Source organism: Pleurodeles waltl, chromosome 10 (genome assembly GCF_031143425.1).
Source record: "Pleurodeles waltl isolate 20211129_DDA chromosome 10, aPleWal1.hap1.20221129, whole genome shotgun sequence".
NCBI classification, from domain to species: Eukaryota; Metazoa; Chordata; class Amphibia; order Caudata; family Salamandridae; genus Pleurodeles; species Pleurodeles waltl.
In genome coordinates this window covers 608281443-608304496 of record NC_090449.1, presented here as the reverse complement: position 1 = coordinate 608304496, position 23054 = coordinate 608281443, and the positions used below count along the sequence as shown (strand labels likewise).

At 44.3% G+C, this 23054-nt stretch overlaps 1 protein-coding gene across 1 annotated transcript in view; it reads left to right on the top strand.

Moving 5' to 3' along the window:
- Positions 1 to 21979, top strand: part of LOC138261754 (elastase-1-like) — a 208218-nt gene extending 186239 nt beyond the window's left edge. The window contains exons 7-8 of the mRNA XM_069211077.1: positions 19572 to 19721; positions 21782 to 21979. Coding sequence (XP_069067178.1) covers positions 19572 to 19721; positions 21782 to 21805 — 174 coding nt within the window. The 3' untranslated portion in view covers positions 21806 to 21979. The remainder of the gene's footprint in view (positions 1 to 19571; positions 19722 to 21781) is intronic.
- The last annotated feature ends 1075 nt before the right edge of the window (positions 21980 to 23054 follow it).

Genomic DNA, 23054 nt, shown 5'->3' with positions numbered 1-23054 from the left:
TCCCACACTCCTGGTTCTTTCAATTCCTTCAAATCTGCACTCTCTTTTGTTAGATTAGCAAGCATAGTTTTAATCTTCACACTATTGTCTGGAATATACGTACAACAGTGTCGTGCACCAAGCATTTTGCAAACGCCGCCATCCTTTGCTAAAAGAATGTCTAAAGCAAGCCTGTTTTGAAGAGTCATAGCTCTTTCCGCTGCAAGTTCAGCATCTATCAGGATTATAGCACCTGAAAACTTTGTCAACATGTTATCCACTATAGTAGACAACTTTCTTATTTTGATGGAATTCAACACAACTCCTAATGAAGGAATCATGGCTCCAAATATATCTCCTACCACAGCAGCTGCGGTCTCTCTTTTCTGGATACAATGGGATCCAGATGTCTTTTGAATCATCGATAGGTCATCCAGTTGATAAACTTTTGGGAACACTATACCCAAATAACATCTCCCCCACCATCCTTTCGGAAGACGATAATAGGCATTATACCCACAAATGTAATATACACCTGGTATGACAGGGTCAAGTCCGTTCATCATGAATGTCCATTTGGCCTTAAAGATAAACGTATGTTTACACTCACTCGCTCCTACAAAAATGTTGTCATAATAAGATTCACCTCGATATATACAAAATTTTCCTACATGCCAAGCATCTAAAGCTATTCTCCCTTGTGTCTTTATTGCGGCAAAATCATAATGATCTACTGAAGTCCTCTTGCTTAGCTCTTTTTCTAATTTCGCATTCATTTGTGCCCTTCTATCATCTGTGCGATCTAAAAAGCTTATTTCTACTGCAGAGAGCGAGCAGGTAAGGTTTTCCCTATGAGCGTGAGCCGTTTCAAAAGGTTGCATTGGCTCGAAAAATTCCCTCATTATTTTAGCATCCCAATCTTTAGCAATCTGGCTTAGCTGCGCTATTATAGGAACATATGCAAAGGTAACATCATAATTTGAGTAAAAATACTGTATGTTAGTTTGACCATAAAATCTAGACATTACTATACTACATGTAATCCCGTATGTAAGAGGCATGTGGTGATAAGTCACCCCTTCCTTTACTGATGTCGGTATCTGTGTACACACATAACAATCTTTCGCATCCATAGTCTCAACATATTCTGTTAGCAAGCGATAGAAAACGTTATACGAAAGTTCCTTCTTATCATGCAAGTGTCTCTCATCTAATTCTAGTCTTTTCAATGCGGTTAGTTCAGTGACAGTAACAGGAGCAAAAGTAGAAGCATAAATTTTCTCATTTTCACCCTTTCCATGCATTGTAAGCACTATTGCCATTATTATTAGTACACATGCAATTACCAAGCCTACACACACATATTTACAATATTTCTTTCTACTGTTTTGCGTCATGATCTGTATAGAATCAGAGAGCTAGAAGCACCTATAAAGAAACTATTTAGCAATTCAGTTACAAAGCTGAACGAGCGCAATGTTCACACCGTCTTCTTCAGGAGGCCAGTCACTTATCGGTTAGCAGCATTTGTCTCAAATTGGCAATAACTCAGTCTTTTATCAGTTCAGCAAAAGTCTCATCCGGTTTAGCAATGTCTCAGCTGGTTGTTTGTATCACGTTGGATTGTAGCAAGCAATATCATTTATTACCCTTTCAATCGACAGAGTCCATAAAACTTTTCTTTTCTATTGGTATCTCTTCTTCTTCGTTCTCGAGGCTTAGAGATACAAACTCGTCAGTCCAATCGTCATGAACTACATATGCCCATTCAGGACCGGAATATCTTCTGTTCGGTATCCTTTTCCTTTTCAATTTTGCTTCTCTTTTCGATTCTGCTTCGCTGGTACTTTCCACTTTTGTCAAGTCTTTTTCTTCACTCGGGGATGGTACCACGACAGTTACTTCTTTTCTTTTCTCTTTCACTTTTGGCCTTTCTCCGTCGTTCAAACTTTCTTCAGTCCTTTGTTTTATTGGTGATATGCTTAGTCTCCTCTTTGCACCATGTCCATTTGATGGACCTGCGATCTTTTCTGAGGAAGCTTGAACCTTTTCGTTCTGTTCTGCCTTGTCCCCTCCTTCTGGGGAATCAATCACGTTCTCTTTTTCTTTTTCTGTATCGTCTTCTTCTGGGAAAGCCCTCCTCTGATCAGGCTCTCCTGCTTTTTCACCTTTTTCGAGCCCTTTGTCACCGTTACTTTCTTCAGGCTCTTTATCACTTTCAGCTGCTTCAGGTTCTTTGTCACCTTCAGCTGCTTCAGGCTCTTTGCTACCCTCAGCTGCTTCAGGTTCTTTGTCACCTTCAGCTGCTTCGTCGCTGTCTGAACTTTCTCCTTGGTCTTCCCCAAGTGAGTTAGTCTCTTCGTCCTCAGAGAATGTTTCCCTCTCTTCTGTTCCTGCCTGTTCGCTTTCAGTTCGGTTTTGCTCTGTCTCAGCACTCAGCACTGTTTTATCAGGCACTGGCAGTTTCAGCGCTTCAACTTCCTCATCTGTGGGACACAACACTTTCTTTGTGTGACTGGCGTGAATCCAGTTGGGAACCCCCGCACACTTCACAGCGGTAGTGGTCGTCAGGATCACTTGGAAAGGGCCTTTCCAACGGGGTTCCAGACACGACTTCCTCACGTGCTTCTTTACCATGACCCAGTCACCTGCTTTCAGTGCGTGTCCTGGACCTTGGATCGGTGGCAAGGTGGTTGCTTCCACCTGGTGAGAGAAAGAGCGAACCACGTCAGCCAGACCCTTGCAGTAGTCTAACACCATATCATCTGTAATATTCAAAAGCGCATTTGCGGGAACTGCAGGAAGTCTCATAGCCCTGCCCATGAGAATTTCATGCGGAGACAATCCAGTCTTTCTATCAGGGGTGTTTCTCATTGACATTAGCACCAAGGGCAATGCGTCAGGCCATTTCAAATTTGTCGATGCACATATCTTCGCCATTCTTGATTTCAGTGTACCATTCATCTGCTCCACCAGTCCTGATGCTTCAGGGCGATAGCTACAATGCAGCTTTTGCTCAATGTTCAGCGCTTCGCAAAGTAACTTTATCACCTCGTTATTGAAGTGACTTCCCCTATCTGATTCTAAAGAGATCGGGAATCCGAAACGTGGTATTAACTCCCTCAACAATAGCTTTGCAACTGTAAGGCTGTCATTTCTACGTGTGGGTTATGCTTCAATCCAGTGACTAAAAATGCACACAATCACCAACACATACTTCAGACCTCCATGCACAGGCATCTCTATGAAATCTATCTGCATTCGACTAAACGGGCCACTGGCCCTGCCAATGTGGCTCGCGTTCACAACTGTTCCCTTTCCTGGGTTCATCTGCTGGCAAGTGACACATCGATGGCAAACTGCTTCTGCAGCTTGACGAAATCTGGGGTTAAACCAATCAGTTTTGAACAATCTTATCATGGCATCTCTCCCTAGGTGAGCCTGCCCATGATAGAACCGCGCAAGCTGCGATAAGAGACTATTTGGCAAAACAAATTTTCCCTCATTTGAAACCCATAACTCATCTGGTCTCTTTATACATTGTGATTTAATCCAGGAATCTCTTTCATCCTCCCTGACGTTATTCTGTAATGCTTTTAGTTCATCTATTGTATCTACGACCTTCAAGGCAAATGCTTCAGCTTGTTCGAGTTCTGGTTCTCTTATCGAATTCCATTCATCCCTGAGTAATATACAGTTCAAGGCACAAAATCTTGCGACTTGATCCGCATATGCATTTCCCAGAGAGACATAGTCCTGTCCTTTTGTATGAGCACTACACTTTACCACTGCAACTTCGTCTGGCATTTGAATGGCGTGTAACAATTCCCTTATTCTCTCCCTGTTTTTCACTGGGGATCCTGAAGAAGTCAGGAAACCTCTCTGTGACCATAGTTGGCCAAAGTCATGCACAATTCCAAACCCGTACTGACTATCAGTGTAAATGGTGACTTTCATCAATGCAGACAGTTGACATGCTCTTGTAAGGGCTACAAGTTCTGCTACTTGTGCAGAATAGACTCCTTGGAGCCAGGCCGCTTCCAAGACACCTGTTACAGTACATACAGCATATCCTGCTTTCAAAATTCCCATCCCATCTCTTAGACAGGAACCATCTACGAAAACAATTTGGTCATATTCATCAAGCTTAGTATCCTTAATGTCAGGTCGAGGTTTTGTGCAAAATTCAGTCACCTGAAGGCAGTCATGCTCGACGTCTTCAGCGTTCTCAATTTCAGCATTTTCACCAGGAAGCAAGGTTGCTGGATTCAACGTAGTGCACCTTTTCAGCTGCACATTCGGTGAGCCCAGAATTATTGTTTCATACCTTGTGAGTCTTGCTCCAGTCATGTGTTGTGTTCGGGAGCGGGTCAAAAGTATCTCAACTGAGTGAGGGACCATGACTGTTAATGAATGTCCCATCACTATTCCTTCACTCTGAGTGAGGCTGATACCAACTGCTGCTACGGCGCGCAAACACCCTGGGAGTGCTGCTGCAACCGGATCCAAAGTAGCTGAAAAATACGCTACTGGTCTGTTTATGCCACCATGGGCTTGAGTCAAGACAGACAAAGAACATGCATCACGTTCATGACAAAACAATGTGAAAGGCTTTGTGTAATCAGGCATACCTAAAGCTGGAGCCCTACACATACATTCTTTCAACTCAATGAAAGCATCCATCTCATCTCCTTTCAACTCAATTTGATCCAAGGCATCCTTCTGGGTCAGCTTCAGTAAAGGCTTTGCTAGAGTCGAGAAGTTGGGAATCCACTGGCGACAGTAGCCCATCATTCCCAAAAACTTCCTCACCTCCCTCCTTGTCTTTGGTGGACTCATTTGAAGTACACTCGTTATTCTTTCCTTCATTATTTTCCTTGACCCTTTCTCTATCTGGTGACCCAAGTATTTCACTTTCTTCTGACAGAACTGCAATTTGGAAGGAGACACCTTGTGCCCATTCCTTCCCAAATGGTTCAACAGAGCAATGGTGTCGGCTGTGCAGCCACTTTCTGTCTTTGATGCAATCAGTAAGTCATCAATGTACTGTACTAGGGTTGACTCGAATGGCAATTCTAACGCTTCCAAGTCTTTCTTTAGAATCTGATTGAATATTGACGGTGACTCAGAAAACCCTTGAGGAATTCGACACCAACTGTACACTCTGTCTAAGAATTTGAAACAAAAGAGATATTGACTGTCCTCATGAAGAGGCACCGAAAAGAACGCTTGTGACAAGTCGATGACTGAGAACCACTCAGCATCGCAAGGGACTTGAAACATTATCACAGCTGGATTCGGTACGACAGGGCAACATTTGACTATGATGTCATTTATTTTCCTCAAGTCCTGTACAATTCGGACCTTTCCACTCGGCTTTATTAGTCCCATGATTGGTGAATTACATGGACTGCTTAACACTTCTTTCAGTACTCCCTGCTTTACAAATTCGTCAATGAGTTGGGCAACTTTCATGAGGGTGTCTTGTGCCATGTGGTATTGTGGGGTCTGGGGAAAGGTTGCATTGGGCTTTACAGTCACTTTCACTGGTTCCACTCCTTTCATCAATCCCACCTCTTTCCCTGTCATATCCCACACTTCCTTTCCGACTGTTTCCCGTAATTCGGCTGGAATATCTTCTTCAGTTATCATCGGGAAAAGACAAATCAAAGGATACTCTTCATCAACAGTTTCCATCTCATCCCCCTCTACACTGTCCTCTTCTTCCCCATCACTGCTCGTCTGAATTTTAATTCCCTCGTTCGAACACATAATCGAACATCCCAACTTGCACAATAGGTCTCTCCCTAACAGTGCTATCGGGCTTGAGTCACATACTACAAATTTATGTAACCCTTGATAGTTACCAATGCTGACTGGTACCGGATCTGTAATTGGGTTTGTCAGGTGCCTGTTTGCTACTCCCACCACTTGAACTGTCCTCCCCGAGAGTGGCAAATTTGGTACTTCAATGCTCTTAACAGTTGAACGTGTGGCTCCTGTGTCAACCAAGAATGAAACACGATGACCCATTACTCTTCCCTCCACGTACGGACCCTTTTGATCAACTTCCAAGGATGCTGCAAGCACACAATCTCCTTCCTCTCCTGAACTTTCACTCTCCCATACATTGTTTATTCCACTCTCACTGTGTAATGGGAACTGTTGTACGGTGCCATTTGTATTCATTACCTGACCCGAGACCTGTGGAGGAACCATCACTTGCTGCTGACTCATTGGTGCCAAAGGTATTTGCATTTGCTGATTAGGTACCATGTGTAACTGCTGTTGCATTGGCTGCATTTGCGTCATCTGCATACGAGGCATCTGCATCTGCTGCGGCTGCATAGGTTGTAATCCCTGCAACTGATTTACGGTCTGAAAATTTGGGTTTGGACCTCTCATTTTCGGTCCCCTCATTGTCTGAAATGCATTGACATCATTGTTTTGCTGACCAACACCTGCACCTTCCTGCACCACCATCGGGCACTCGCGTTTCCAATGTCCGACAATCCCGCACACGTGACACGGCATCACCTTTTTCAATGCCTGCACACCATTCTGAGTCACAACAGTGTTCAAATCCGGACCATTATTCCCAAAACCTCCTCTGCCTCTGCCTCTCGCCTGTGGCTGAAACATCATATTTCCCTGCAACTGCGGCTGCGGTTGCGGTACCTGCTGTTGGAACCCTTGCAACCCTTGCAAACCTTGCAGACCTGTCTGAGCTGCTTTAAGCTGCATCATCATCACTTTCTCTTTCAACTTTTTCTGTTTCACTTCAATTTCGTCGCTACAGTATTTCGCATAATTCAACACCTCATCAATCGGTTTCGACTGCCAACAAATCAAATGCGACTTTATCATCTGACTTATCTCTGGTCTCAGCCCTTCCACAAATCTGAACACAAAATGAAGCATGTCCTTCGCCTCTATTGTTTCCGTGCCACTGTAGTTCGTGAACGCCTTCAACAACCTCTCATAGTAACTATGAATCGACTCTTTAGCCTCTTGGGCAGTTCGATCAATCTTCTGCCAATCCACATTTTTCGCGGCAACTTTCGTCTTCAAATGCTCAATCACCTTGTAGTACAAGCTCATCACCATAGGTGATGGTGCACCTGTATCCCTGTCTCTCTCTGGTTCACTTGTCGGCCAACCTACAGCTCTTTTGCAATCCTCCCACAAATCTGCTGGAACCACAATCTCAAAGAGAGTGTTCAGGTCTTCCCAGAGACATTTTGCAAGCTTCACAAACCTATCAGTCTGTTGATACCATTCAATCGGTTTCTCTCTCAGTTTGGGAAAATCATCCGTAAAAGACTGAATGTCGCTTCTGTGCCATGGTACATGTATTAATTTTCCCCCTGCTGTCTCCCTCATTGGTAACATGGTTACTGCATCACTACTCTGCGGTCTTCTCTCGTTGGGCTCTGAGACACTGTCTTTCCTCTTTTCCTTTCTCTTTACCCATCTGCTTTCCCATTTGTCTAAGCACCTCCATACTTGTGCACTCTGCAACAACTCTCTAAGGTGGGCCTTCATGCCTGCTGACCTCATGTGTTCAAAATCTGTGGTCCCGAAATCCAACCTATAGCTCCTGCTCAAGTGTTTTGTCTTGTCTATATCAACCCCGTTTTTGTCAGCTATTTCTTGCAAGCTTCTATGTACCTTGTTCACTTCTTTCGTAATCCTTGGACATAGATACCTCAACTCTTCTTCCGAGTAGGACTCTAACCTATTCACACCCATAGTCCCTTCCACCAATTCTTGTGCTTCCATGTTCAACCTGACCCTATTCAGATAGTCTTCTCCCTTCCCACTGGCTGAGCTTTGTGTGGAATTCAGACTGTTGAACCACTGTGTCAGCTGTTGCGCATTCAACCCCATCAGTGTAGCGTTCACATCGACTGCCATTGATGGTTGCAGCAACTTTTCAGTATTCGATGACAGCGGTATCACCAGTGGGGGACTTGACCTCACCAGTGTTGACTGAGCACATATGGGACTAAACTCCATCAAGGACCCAGATCCATTTGGCTGAGCCGCTATAGGGGTTATCCCTGGAGTGTTTTCTATGCACCTCCTTTCGGTCCCATTCTGCAGCATTGATCCCTGACCGCTCATACCTAAGTTAGGCTGACTGTACAGAGGTACCGGTGGACCTACAGTAATGGGTAGCGATATCGCATCTGGGTTTTGTCTATTTCCCATGTTCTGAGGCATGTTCATTCCCACACTATGGGTCATCATTGCCGGCATGCCCATCTGACTCCCCGTCATCTGAGCATGTGCTGTCCCCCCCTGCATCTGCTTTTGAGGCATCAAAAACTGGGTTGATTCGGCTTGTGCCAATGTCGGGTTGTAACCATTCTGTACTCCCCTTACGGTTGGATCTAGAATCATTCCTGCACTGTTGTCACTGCTGTAGTACCCTGGCATCTGCGGCTGATAATTTTCTGCTGGTTTCAACATGGGCACATCTGGATATATTCTCCTAACCTGCGGTATCTGCGGGGTGAACAGTAAACTCGGGTCCTTAGACCCCGATGATGCTCCTGAACTCTGAGTTTCACTGTTCTGTACCGGTGCCGGAGGGGCAGAACTGGTACTTGGACCTTGTCCACTCTCCGCATAAGGTGGTGGACGGTCGTTCAGCAATTGCATTATTAACTCCTCATCCTCTAACTCCTCTTCTCTTCTCAACTTTTCCTCGTCCTCTCTATCCTTGGAACACCTCCTGTTTGTCTTACAGGTAGCTTTCTTACCTGTCTCCTCTTCTTCCTTAGTAATTGCGGGAAACAATTTTATCCCCTGCAATACATCTGACCTCCACACCTTCTGTGCATTATCCCACCTAGCGTCCGCTAGTGTCTTTTCTACCTTCCTTATCCTGGTCTCGAACTTATTTTGCTGCTGCTGTCTAGCCATTAGTTCCCAAATTGCTAGAGCCTCAAACTGGGCTGGCCTTGGAGGCACCTTCATGTCGTACATCGCAAATCTCAAATTCTCTAGAATCCTTATATTGAATGTCCCGTGGATCGGGAATGCTACGCTCCCATGTTTCTCTGTCAACTTGTGCCATTGCTTTAGCCAAAGGCACGGAGCTACCCCCTTTTCCTCCATTACAATGTAAACTGGTGTACCTTCAGGCTGCGTCTCCTCTCCTACGCTCGCTTTAATGTAAGACTCCCCCTTCATCGCACTCCTTAATGCTTTAAAAAATTTCATTTTCTCGTCTTCTATTTCACAAAGTTTGTAATCAATAGGTGACTTTAATTCCCGGAATACTCTTCGCTTGCCTTTCCCCTTCCAATCGAGCCCCACGGACTGCGTCCAATCCGTGCGCGACCCTTCTCTACAACCAACCTATCCCAGCGCGGCTCCTAGTGACGTCACACTCTCACACTCTGCGGCTGACAAAGCCTCGCGGCTAATCCTCCTTCACTCAGCTCCTCTCGTAACAACTTCTTGCATGTATCGCGAGCTACCAAAAACTAAAACAGATCTGTCGGTTTACTACAGGAAGGGTAACACAGTCGCTTCAGGACCTTAGGGACTTTTCACTAGCCTCGGCAGTTATTCCATCTTTCTCGGTCCCCACTTTCGCAAGCAAATCTGACCCGCAGACCTACTCTCAACTTGTCAATGATCTATTCTAGTGCACTTAGAATTTTGTCAAAGCCCGAAGTCGGAATTTCTTTCACTCCCTTACACACGCACCGACTCGTTGACCAGGCCCGGTCAACCTACTAAACCGACCAGACCACAACATAAAACAACATACTCCGGAGTCTCTTGACCTCGCAGGGCCCGTCTCAACAACAACAACCACATGGACCTTTTTCTGCACAAAGCGCCACACGCACATGAAGTTCGACGACTTCCCTACTCTCACACTCGGAGTCGCACCTCCGCTATTTCTATGAAGTTCGACGACTTCCCTACTTCTACACTCGGAGTCGAACCTCCGCTATTCTCTAAAATCCTCGCAACCTTTTCACACAATCTGCGGCAATAAGCTTTGCAAGCGCAAAAATCCTAACTTCACTCATACCATCACTAGTACCGCCAACGCCTATTCCACATCTCCGTTCTCTCCATTCGCAAGCTCCGAGATCCCGGGAAAGTCGCGGTGGACTTAGCCCATCATCATTCTGTCAATCTGTTTTACCCAAGAAAAAATCTAATTCAACTTCTCAAGTGAGATCTCAAAAGTCGAAACCGTTAATTCAACACCATGTACTTTAATAGTACGGGGTCCCAAAAGGCGAAACCGTCCTCTGCTACCATCTACTGATAGAGCGTTCCGTACTAATAATTTACCTGTATTTGGACGCTCTTTAGGCCGATGGATCTTTTGGCTAAGTGGGACTCTCCTTACTCTATATCGGTCAATTTAATCAAATCAATAATCAATAACGAACATAAGCAATACCCTGATCAACATAACACTTAACAATTAATCCAGAATACATTTCGGCGAACCCTGACCTTTCAGTCAGGAATAACCACACCAGTTTATTCAAAGTTAGTAAATTTATTTCCCTATATTAACAAAGCTAGCACAATATAGATGTGTCTCAACACCAGATGATAAACGTAAATGAACATTAATAGCTGTCTATAACGGCGAAACAGATGCAATCTATGCAGCATTTGAATAACAAGGCATTCGATAATAGCAATGCAAATCACTAAAACTATAATCTGTAATGAGCTAATTGCATACATTTAGTTAGCATAACAAGGTCTCAAATTGCATCGTGCAACAAAAGGAATCCTCATCTAACCTCAAATTAGCATCGGCATGTGGGACTTCATGCAAAACAATTTAGCAACATTAATTTAGAAAACTCCTAGCTAGGGCTCTTATCAAAAATCAGCAGTTGGTTACCTAAAAGAAACACAATGCAATTGTACAATTTCCTTTCATATTTACCAATTACAATCAGCATTCAAGGAAGTCTTCGTCTCACAGGTACCGTTTCTCGATCAGCATGGGTACCGTTTCGATCAGCATGGGACGGGGCAAAGGGGCAGGGGTGGACGGGGCAATTGCCTCACGGCGGCAAAATAAAACTACTACTTCATGTAAAGGGATCAAAGTTAAAGTCTCTAGGGCAAGAATCATTAAAGTCTCTTTCTCTCGATTAGAGAAAGCATCAAAGTCTCTTTCAAAATGGCGTTGCAGCAAGGTGGGCCATAATAGCTGCAATGTCCTGCAAAATGGCGGGTATCGAGCTGGTAATGGCAATAATGGCTGTAATGGCTACTTTCTTCTCGTGCACCTGGTTTAAATAGACAACAGTTCAAATCCAGTAGGGTCTTCCATTGGAGGGTTCATAGGTTGGCTTCAAATTGTCCAATCAAAAACAACAGTTCTCAGGCTTTTACTTAAGCATACATTATCCTTGGAGACGAGTACGCAAGTTGCAACATTTTATACCAATTAACTCACTTTCAGAGCTTCCATTGTCCGCACCTGCAGATGGACCTTGGAGTAAAGAGAGAAATATGCCAGGCTGGCACGAAACCTTAAGATAAGCATGTGAACGATCTCAGTGGAAAAGTACAGCTTCAAGCAAAAATACACGTTTAATAGCACATTGGAAAAACACGAGCATCTAAACCGTGAGACCAGGCAACTAGGCCAAAGCCTCCACTAAAGTTATGCTAAGCTAAAACATTTCAAGCAAGCAAATCGAAGCACACGTTTATGATTATGTCGGATTAGTGCAATTCTAATACATCACGTTATATAAAGCACGCTTATAAATGTTGGCGAACTACTCTAAGGGCACATTTTGTCCCCGTACAATCTTTATTAGTTCGGTTAAAGCCACACATGATTATTGCAGTACTACGTTTAAGCGCTAATAAATGTAAAACCTTCATTTCTGCGTCATCACATGTCAAGTTCTATCAGGACGCGTCGGCCCCAAAACATGGGCGTAGGCTGTTGCCCAGGTCATTTCTCAAATGCACTCCGACGCGTGCCACTCTTGATGACGTGCCGGACTCCCTGAACAAGAATTTGCCCAAAGAGTCGGAGCCAGTGGCAGGCTTAAAACGGAGTTTAAGGCTATTAGGAACAGCCCAGTGGCGGCTCCACCCCAAATCCGGCCCGTACACTTTCTGCCTAAATAATAAAAATGGAAAAAAGGGCTCGAAAATAGCAGTGGATCTGGGGGTTGTAAGGAGAAAAGAGTGACGCGCTCTCCAAACTGGATAGAGAGAGTTGGTACAGGCACACACGTGCAATAAGTAAAAAACTCAACAGGTAACACAAATTACGAAGAAAATAGAGCGTTAATGCAACAAACATTCAATAAACACAAAGTACTATGAAGGATTCCATAAATTAGAACCCAAAATGTTAAGGAACAAAATAATAAGTTAATAAACAACAGACCAAACATAAGGGAAGTTGCTCTATGACACTTATCTGCAGGTAGCAGCATTTAAAAGAGGCAGATTGTTGCTAACATGGGCTTATTATTCTGTTGTATATGTTCTGTTCTGGATTGTTCCATTTATGATGTCATACTTCCAAGTGCTGGGTGGAGTGGCATTAAAGGGATAATGCATAATGGGAGCATCCAGTCTTGTAATTAAATGTTCCCATTTTCTAAAGGAGGACTAGCCTACAAGAAAATCAGCAGCCAGTCACATGTCAGGAACCCTTCATGTCACTCTCTTGCCTTAACCCTACAAGCCTATTAGAAGCAGTGCCCTGCCAGTAAGCTCTGTTGAGTAGTCCACCAGTCCACCTGAATGCCTTTACGTACAGTGTTAGGACACTCCTCTAGCACCTGTGTGGGCAGTTTGGCAATCCATTTAACAAATATTGTTTTTGTCCATTGACACATAAGAACATGGTACTATTGTGAGCTCACTGAATTGGCAAGTACTTCCTCTTTTTGCTTACACTTTCGGAGGGTAGCGAAGTAGATTAGTTTTGGCTTACTCTTGGAAGGGGCTTTGGGATAGAACTCTCTGTCAGACAGCCCTTTTATCAATAATATTATTCCTTTACATACAAGATATGAGGCTTTTATTTGTATGAAAATAATATGCTTAGTAACTTTAAGACGTTTTATGGCATTAACAAGACCTTGAAATTTTACTGAGTTGTGCTACAATGCTTCTGTGCTCTATAGGAAGAGTGCATGCAGCCAGCAAAGATACCAGTTAGCCTTACTATGAGATTATTGACAAGAGCAGCATCTATTTTGGAAGACAATTACTGACTGTTAAACTCTCCCTTTAGGGAGTGACTGTGGTTGTCATTTATAGACTGATGCAGCTCGTCTTGTGTCAATAGATGTTCCACTGGATTGGGGAAAGATGTGGGCATTGTGGATATCACCATGTGTTTCCATGATAGTGTTGCCAGTGCTGCTGGATGTCATATGCCTTCATGGGTGGCATGAGCACCTGACCTTGCTCTTCATGGAACAGCCCTTGATGGCCCTCTGGAGTAGGATGCAGCTCACAGCTGCAATGCACGATTTGGCAACAATCACAGGGACTCCAGGTGGTCTCACAGTGTTTCTCACAGTGATTGCCTTGTTGCGCCCAGTTGTTTTTCGTTTTTTTTGTAAATCTGCTCTTATTATTTCACATTAACAATAATTGCAAAGCTAAGGGAAGAAGAGAGAAAAATCCCCGCCTCCTAAATCTGGCCAAGTTAACAATCACATTACATGACTCAAGGGAAACTGCACGTACATTGCATAGGAGTTCATAGAATTAATACATATCAACGTGCATTTAGGACATACACATTTTTTCTTTTTGGGAGCAAGAAGGGGCAAAGTCTAGGCCTCATTTATAGGGAGAGGAGCAAATCACACATTCTGGTAGCAGGAACTGTGACCGAACATGGCTCGGAGTCCCAGTAACATCCACTTAATAGGACATTACCACAGTTAAACCTGTGTTGAGTTTCTCAGTGCCACCTGTGTGTGGGGTCGCAAAGCTGTGAGTCAGCACATCCATAGCAATGAGTACCCCTTCAGGGCGGGCAGGTATTTTTCTTGGCCTCGATATTTACCACAATCCCACCCCAACTCTCGCTACCTGTATGGGTCAATACTTTGTCCCTCAGAGAACTCAATACACTCGCCTTCACTCTTCCCCATTGTGGTAAAGCCTGGAGCCATTTGGCTGCATCCGGTGTTGTGGGTACCTTCCACTGCATCGCGGTTTGTCAGCTGTGGAGTCCAGGTACCCGTGACAGAAGCATCCTCAAACCTCCAGGGGCCTTGAGCTTGAAAACAATTAATTTGTGTTATCTTGGTCTCAGTAATTAAGGAGCCAGATGATGATCAGCCTTGGTGGGGCCCTTTAGGGGGGCTGCCTGCCAGTATTCTATGTGTCCTTTCGAACAAGAAAAATATTGGCACTTTATAAACTAACATAGTGTCCAACAGTCACCTTTCAATGAAAAGTTATGCACTTGGGTCCTCCACTCATTCGGTGAAGCCCATAAAATGGATATTGTGGCATCTGGAGCGCCCCTCCGCATCTTCTGCTCTGCAGTGTACGGTCACCACTTCCACACTCGAGTTTCATCTGTATCTGAATTTCCTGGACCGTAAGTGTCGGGGTGACAAGAGAGGATTCTGTTTCCTCCACCCTGTTAGTCAGCTTGCGGTGGTCGGCTCGAAGAACATTAACATCTGTTTCAGTCTTGGCTTCCAGTGATGTCTTAGTATCCAGGATAGTCTACAGGACCCTTTCAAATTGGGTAGAGTGCATGTGAAGAGTTGCTTCCAGTTGTTCTAGGGTGGCTGAGGTGCAGTCCATCCCTGCCGTAGAAGTCATTGATTCTGAGCGCTCATGGAGTAAGGGCCTAGTAACTTTAGGCTTCACCATCATGCTGTGGGGGGACACCGCACACCATTGCTAGGCATGCAGTAAATACTGGATGCCATTGCTGATGGCCTTGTGGTGATAGAGGGGATGGCACCCATGCAGAAGCCCGCCGCTCAGAATGGCCTGCACTCGTTGCTGCTGAACAAGGTCTTGAAAGGGTCATCATGGAGTGACACCACAGTCCGCAGGTAGACGCTTGTCAGGGTATCATTCCGAGCACAGGACCTGCCGGCTATCCGCATAACCTAGAGGGGGATCACAAGTGCATTCCCCATGGCCACATACTCCAGTGTCTCAATGGTCCCACTGAAGAAACAAGCAAAAATTAGGTCTCGCTGCTCTCCTCAGGGCAAGTGGGTGGTGGTTCGGAGGGTCCCTCTGGTTGGATGGAGAAAGAGCTGCGGTCCTGGTCCATGTGACGAAGGAGGACAGTGGCCACCTTGGTGACCCTTAGAAATGTGGCAGAGTGCGATGATGTCCCTCCCCTGTAGGTGGAGGGCACAATCATGCCTGGTTACCAAGGTATTGTGTTGAAAGCTCAGAGTTCCCCAGGCCCACGTAGTGCGTGGCCTTCACTATCTATCAGAGTGCGAGGCCTACACTGGATGGAGGAGAGGGAGGTATGCAGCTGGGAGAGATCAGTAACCAACAGCCTCAGGATCGCAGATAAAGATGGGTGGTGGCGCAAGCAGGCCCCTGTCCCAGTCAGGCCCCTCCCTCACCACTAATGTATGGTCTGGCAGTGGCAGAGTCCAAAGCACTACCCATGACAGCAGGGTTGCGGGCTATGTGCCCTCGTGTATCTTCTGCACCACTACTCCAGCAGCACTGTAGGGGGCAATTTTAGCCACATGACCAGCAACAAGTTGCTGTCCCAGAGTCCCCGTTCGGCCAGCGCCTGTTGAAAGGCAGGACCAGGTGAGTGTTCCAAGAGGGAAGATGGAGTGATGTGGGCATCCATGGTCCCACAGCATCCCATGGCTGCCTCGTGCTGTTGAGCAGGCTGCACTAGAGGTAGGCAGGTCGCCGGACCATCAGAACACTCTGCCATGCCACCAACAGCCCCAAGCCGATGTCACAAGGGCCAGCGCGCCTCAGGCAACAGGCAGCGGTTGCTCCCGCACATGCGTGGGCTTGATGAAATTGTTTACACCGCGCTGTCGGGCAACTCACTTATCCCCAGCAACCCCTGGAAGGAACCATGTCTCCATTGAGTGGGAGAAATCGTATTTGGATGCTCAAAGGCTGCTGGGCACACCGGGCAGTGGTCACAGCAACACAGTCTCTGGATGGGGAGGATTCTGCTGGATTACATGAGTGCCTGAAGCAGAGCTTTTTAGGAAGCTTCTGTCACCGCTACCATCTTGGCTATGCCCCGCTTCCAGTTGGTTGTGGCCAGCAGGTACAGGGGCTTACCCTGGGTGATGGGTCACCAGAGGGATATTGTGGCCTATAATGAGGTTGCACTTGCCGACCTTGCATCTACCATGTCTCTTAGTAGTGCAGCGCTTAACATTCTTGGTTAATTTTACTGGGGTCAAAACAGATGCTGGGTTACCCATAAACAATTAAACTGCTGATGGAATCAAACACCAGCCTTGAAGCTGCAATGAATGGTTATTCTGAAGCACACCTTTCGAGAGGATCAGGATCCTCATATCAGGCGGGTCAGTGATGCAGAGCCTTTGGTTTTGCTCTGACCTAGTGACATTAAGGCCCATATTTATACTTTTTTAGCGCCGCATTTGCGCCGCTATTTGATGCAAAAGCGGCGCAAACTTGCAAAATACAATTGTATTTTGCAAGTTTGCGCCGCTTTTGCGTCAAAAAATGACGCAAATGCGGCGCTAAAAAACTATAAATACCGGCCTAAGTATCTCACTGCCTACATTATACAGCTGGATGCAAGGCACTAGCTTTTAAAGGCAAGTTGTCAGTTCTCCAGGTAGTCTACGTCCTTTTCCAGTAGGGTTTAGGAGATCTTACTTTCAGTCCTAGGGGTCTAGTCCTTACATCTCAAAGAGAGACAGTAAAGTACTCTGCCCCTGGTCCTTGTCTTTCTCTGCCCAGGTGTGCAGAGCTCATTGAGTAAAATATTAACACTGGAAAAACCAAAAGGGGCATGACTCTTATGAGTGCAGACTGTAGATCAATCTTTTCAGACCAGGCATGGAAACAATATTTGCTTACAGCATAAACACTGGAATGTGAACGTCTTAGAGCTTTTCCAGATCTCCCACAGAAAATTCCAAGACCCTGGAGACACATTACCCATGATAACCCCACATTTGGATGAAATAGGAAACAGGAATTATTATGAACCAAACACCTTACAAAACACCTGCCATACTTTGACTCAAATATTCACATCATGCAAAGTCATAAAGTACACATGAAGAGAGAACAACATCATTCCCCCATCCCAAAAATGCAGGACATTTCTCTTTATCTAGCCCTTACCCTACAACGCAACACACATCTGACCACCTTTGTTTCAGCCAGAAACATCAGAACAAAAAGGCGAAGCCTGTATGGGGGTACCTGTTCTCCTCACAAAGCCTTAGCTTTGACTGAATTCTTCATAGCTAGCAAATTTCACTTGGTCCAGTCTGTTTCAAAGTGAAACTTGTCACTCCTACTCATCATTTACTGATGGCACATTTAGGGTCAAATTTATTAAAGGTTTGGAGTTGCCTTGTGCCATGCAGTGGGCGATGCAAAACGTAAATGTAGATTTACCAAGCCACATAATGCCACCTCATGTGGCTCTGCATGGCTTGGTAAATCTAGAGTAACACAAGGCAGTGCAAATTGCTGCCTTGCAGAACTCTGTAGCAGGGAGGTGGAACATAGATGTTCCCATGCATCCACACATGGATTTTGACACCGTTCCAGGTTTACCAAAGCTGGTAGACCTGGGAATGCATCATAATTGAATGTCTCCCCACCAGATGCACCACAAAGAGAAATATCTTTATTTCTCCTTGTTGTTTCCTCTTGCTAAGTGTATTGCATTCTGCAGCACACTTAGAAAGAGCGAAATGCCTCTGAGAATTGTTTTTGTGCAGGAAGATGTTCCTCCCTGCACAAAAACAATCCTGCCTACAACATAGGAACCCTTGCACCATGGTGCATGGGTGCCTGCATTGGTTCTGGGCAGCACATTGCATACCAACACAGGCAGAGAGACGGAATGCGTCAAATAATGTTAAATACAGCACATTCCTGTCCACTCCCACACAGGGCTGCAAGGTGGCTTGCTGCATTGTGCTGAGTGAAAGTTAGACATATGTGCCACTTAATGCCCAAACACATTACGAATATGCGATCATGCTAAATTAGGTAATTCAAAGTGCAAAGCAGCCAATGGCTGAAATGGACTGAGCCACGAACCAATCACATATGCTGTTGTGGCTGAGAGAGAGCTACGAATGAGGCTTGAACAGAACAATAAATGAAAAAAGCATACCAAAAGCCCGTCTATGTAAGTGTATGTTTTTATTTTTGAACTGCACGATCGTGGCGAGAGGCCTGACTTAAATAGGTATGCTTAAGTGAAAATGTAAATGTGTGAAGCTTTTCAGTATTGATTGTTTAAGTCTTATCTGGTGAAATATGCAGCCTCCAGGGACGCAACACACATTGAGCTAAAAGAGCTTAATATATTAAAAAGATAATATTTCACAGTGTGAAGTTAGCCAATATCTAAAGTGAGCTGACCCAACTGCACCATGCTCTATGCTATAGTGAGCGTTAGAAATGAGAATGAAACAACAGGCCAACAGATAAAGAGAGATGTCTGGAAGCCCCTATAAGGAAGTGTATCATATATACTGTATAGTAAAATCAAAAGGTATTGGCTAACGCCGGACCTATAAAAAAAAACAAATGTTTCTTAAACATTACCTCACTTGTAAATTCTAAGGTCTGTGATTCTTTTTTGAAAACACATATTTGCACTCAAACCACAGAAAACCAGAGCCACACATTTGGCTGAGCATTGCTACCTCAGCACAACATCCACGTTGTTACCTTTATACCTTGTCCCACACAAATGGACACATTAGACACTCTCCCTGAAGTCATCACACACAATAAGGCACTAAAGCCTAAGAGTTGGCTCCTCAACAGCATGTTCTCTCATCAACACTCATTAAAATCATTCGCAATAAGTCTAGCAGTAGATAACTTTAAACCTCTGCAGAAGAAAACAAATGACGAGGTCTAAATCTATACTCATTGGAGGCCGGCTAACGTGAGATGAATGAGAGGAAGGAAGAATATGTGGGTGAAGGGTGAGCAGGGAGGGTCAGCTGCCCATCTCACAATCACAGCCCTATTCTTCCCTCAGCTGTTCTCTCCCTCACAGCGGCATAATGCAAAATGATGGGGCCCCCATCAGAATGTGATGAGGGACCCTGGTGTCTTCCAGATCACACGGACATTCATTGGTCTTCGGCTCTATGGGGGCTCCCTGAACGGTTGGTGACCCCCCACACCCCCACACTGATGGGGCTTGTTCGGGAAAGAAGAGTGGCTTTCCCGGGCATTTAACTATTTCTTATTCCATCCAAGGCACACAATGGTATCAACACGTAAGAGTTTTCTCAGTGTATGACATCACTGGCAATCAAGTTCCCAGAATTAAGATGGCCCTCCTTTTGTTGAACTAGAAAAATGTGTTATCTGTTTCTCTTTTATTACTTTAGGGTGATTCAGGCGGTCCTCTGAACTGCTTTGTGGATGGTTTCTGGGAAGTTCACGGGATTGCTAGCTACGCTGTGGTGCCCCACTGCAACACTTATGGGAAGCCAACTGTTTTCACCAGGGTGTCCGCCTACACGGACTGGATTGACGAGGTAAGAGCAAGGACGGTTTATTCTTAATGTGATGGCTTGTGTCGTGTTCCTACTACAAGGGTGTTCCAAAGAATAAAGTTACGACACACTCCTAGAGAGTATCAAACGTCTATACACAGTTTAAAATATTTAAACTCTAAAACATTGCTGTTAGTTAGGGAAGTTGAAACTTAACAAATTATGAATATCCAATATTTTGTGTAGCATAGCCATTGTTAAGAGAGAAAATGACTCACCCCTCCACCTTTTGCCAATGGGCGAAGAGTGTCTGTTAGACTGAGCAAAGGGCAGCCAGACAGGCACTCTTCATGTTTGGGCCAGGCAGCAAGGCACTGTACAGGCGCTAAATGTTTAGGCACCTGACTTCTTGAGTCAAAATTTGTCAGACTGAACATTTCACAGCCTGGTGTGCCTGACATCCTCATAATGGCATCCTGCGAACTTCCCCCTCATGATGAAGTGGAGCATCACTAATAGACTCAAAACAGCGGGATTCATTTTTAAACTGAAGTGCCCAATTCTGATTGTCTGTCATTGAGCAGTGGGTCTGCAACTCTCACTGACCCCTTCCCACTATGTGACGAAGTAAGGAAGGTCCTTCTCTTATTCTCTGACCCATGACAAGGTCAGCCAGTGGAAAGTAGGAGGTGAGATCTCCTTTCCGTCCCTTCTTAAGCACCCGGAAAAGAATAAAACTTATTTCTGCTTCTCCCTCCCACCACCCCATGTCACTGTGATAGCAAGTAAGTCATTAATTAATTTTGAATGCATGTGGGTGTGTATGTATGAATATATCTGTATGTGCGTGTGTGTGCCGTGAATGGATGTGTGTGTTTGTATGTGCTTGTGAATGGCGGGTTTATGTGTGCGCATTTGAGAATGTGTGTGAGTGAGCATGCATGTGGATGAGTGTATGTGTGTGTGTGCGCATGTGGAAGAGATTGTGCATGTGTATGCCCTGCCTGCTGCTGCTGCACATTACGGGTTGCCACTGGTCTTGTATGTGTCTTTTATCGTGATTACCTATCTAGATAGCAACAGAGTGCTGCACACTTTGGAGGCTGTTAGAGACAATGATACAAGATGATGTACATCAAGTCGGGTATCTAAATTCTTGAGTGGCTTTTCAAATATTTATAACTGCCAAGGGCAGGATTCAAACCTAGATCCCAAGGTTCCAAAACAAAGTGCTCCATTGTGCGTACAAGCACAAGCAAGGACAAACCACTCAAATATATGTCACCTGCTTTGCTACATTTCACTTTTATGACCTTTCAAAAACATCATAAAAATAACACTGCAATGTAGACAAAGTGGGTGAAAAGCTTGAACCTTTTTACAATTTCTATTAGATGACCTAAGGAGCTAGAAAAACCTTGACCCAGCACTACTAACCTTCCGGTTACATGTAAACATTTACTTGCCAATAGCACGCAAGGTCAACTATTTAGGAGTAGCAATCCTGAGAAATTAAAGCTTGGAGCTGATTAATTTTGGCACAGGAATAGCAAGACGCCTCATATGTCATGGCCACAAAGTGTGGGCATGTTCTATTATCTGGCATTTGCCCATTGTCATGATCAAATCTGCATTAAAACATGATCAAACCGCTGTCATTTATGATTGACCACTGACAAACCACAGATAAAAAAAGTTTGTCTGGCCATGCCAAGTTTTCAAAATAGCAACATAAGATCATTTTCAATAGAAACAGGAAATAGGACTCCTTAAAAAAGCGGCTACAGTGAAATTGTGGAATGCCTCCTCTCACGTGGACTTCATTAACAGCCTCCTCACAGTTCAAAACAACTATTTAGCTTGTTCCACACATTGCTCATTAACCCACATAAAACCTTTGCTGTTGTCCTGAAGCTCAAATAACTTTGCAGTGTGTACCATAATAAATACCTTATAGCATAAGACAGAGCACTAACTAGACCAGAAGATTCAGATAAGGGGTCTAAGTCAAGACTGTTTACTGCTATGTGCAATTTACTTCGAGATCATTAAAGCTCGAGTTCAGTATGCAGCACTGACTTCTGTTGTTCTTTCTTTTTCAGATTTTCCGGGTGCACGGTCAATAGTATGATGAAGCAGCCTCCTGAGAAAATACAGCTTATATCAACAAATAAATAAGAAATTGTTCACTGGATATGTCCTTTGTTATCAGTTCCTTAAAATGCAATATTGGTCTTCTATGATCATGTGCGGACTAATACAATAAAAACACTGAGAGCAAAAAACTGGACATCTTGAATGATCACTAGAGTTAGGTTGTGTCAAAACTTAAATTCCAAAAATGTCCTGTCATTTAATGTTGGCTTCAAAGTGTGCTACTTAGAAACGTGGAGTTTATGTAGTGCGTTTGTAGTACATTAGAGAATGTTTGTATTTATTTATATGTTAAGGAGTTTTATAAAGTAATAAACGTCAGAAGGAATAAGCAAAATAGCTTGATGATAGTCGTGTAAGTTAGAATCCAGTTGGAGACGGTAAGTGACCATGTTCAATATTCTGCAATCACTCTTTGCACTTGACATAAATTAAAGGCAAAATAAAATAGTTCAGTGATCAATGATTTTCTGAAAAGCGTGTAGATAGATTCAGATCTCAAGTTTGGGCTTAGGGTTTTTCAGAGTCTACGTTCTTGCACCCAGACAAATTCCTCTGAACTCCATTGTCTTGAATGCTCATTGATTAATCAGGCTTGTAACACTGTAGGGATGGGCTCTGTTTCAGATGCAGTGAGGTGTCGCTTTTTGCAGGTATGTGAGGTCTTTGCCCCCACTACTCCATGAATGGTTCCCAAGACCTTAAATGGAATTGTAGCTGTACTGAGTGTAAGTAACGTTTTTAAGGGTGGGTTTGATGTAATCTGCTTGAGATGCATAAACTACATTTTGGTGACCTGGTTCTTAATTCTTTGGAGCCTGACAATGTGTTTACTGGGGAGACCAGAATAGATGATATTACAGTAATACATGTGTGTCACAATGAGCACTGCATGATCACTGTGGAGAAGTGGAGTGGTTTGTCGAAGGAGAGAGAGTTGCCATGTTCACATACTTTGCCACTGACTTGAGTTTCAGGGGCAACAGTGGCATCGGCATCAAAGGTATTCATAGAATTCCTACTTTTGATGCGGTTGAAGATGTGCATCCAAGGTTTAAGTGCCATTTAGAGGGTAGGGAATTGGACTACGAATCTCTGATTACTAGAATGTTGGTCTTGGCAACATCCTTCACGGGAATCTCTCCTTCAACTTGTGGTGGTCCAAACAAAAAGCAAAGTTAACTAATTTGTTTGAGCAGTTTTGAATGTGAAAATGGGATT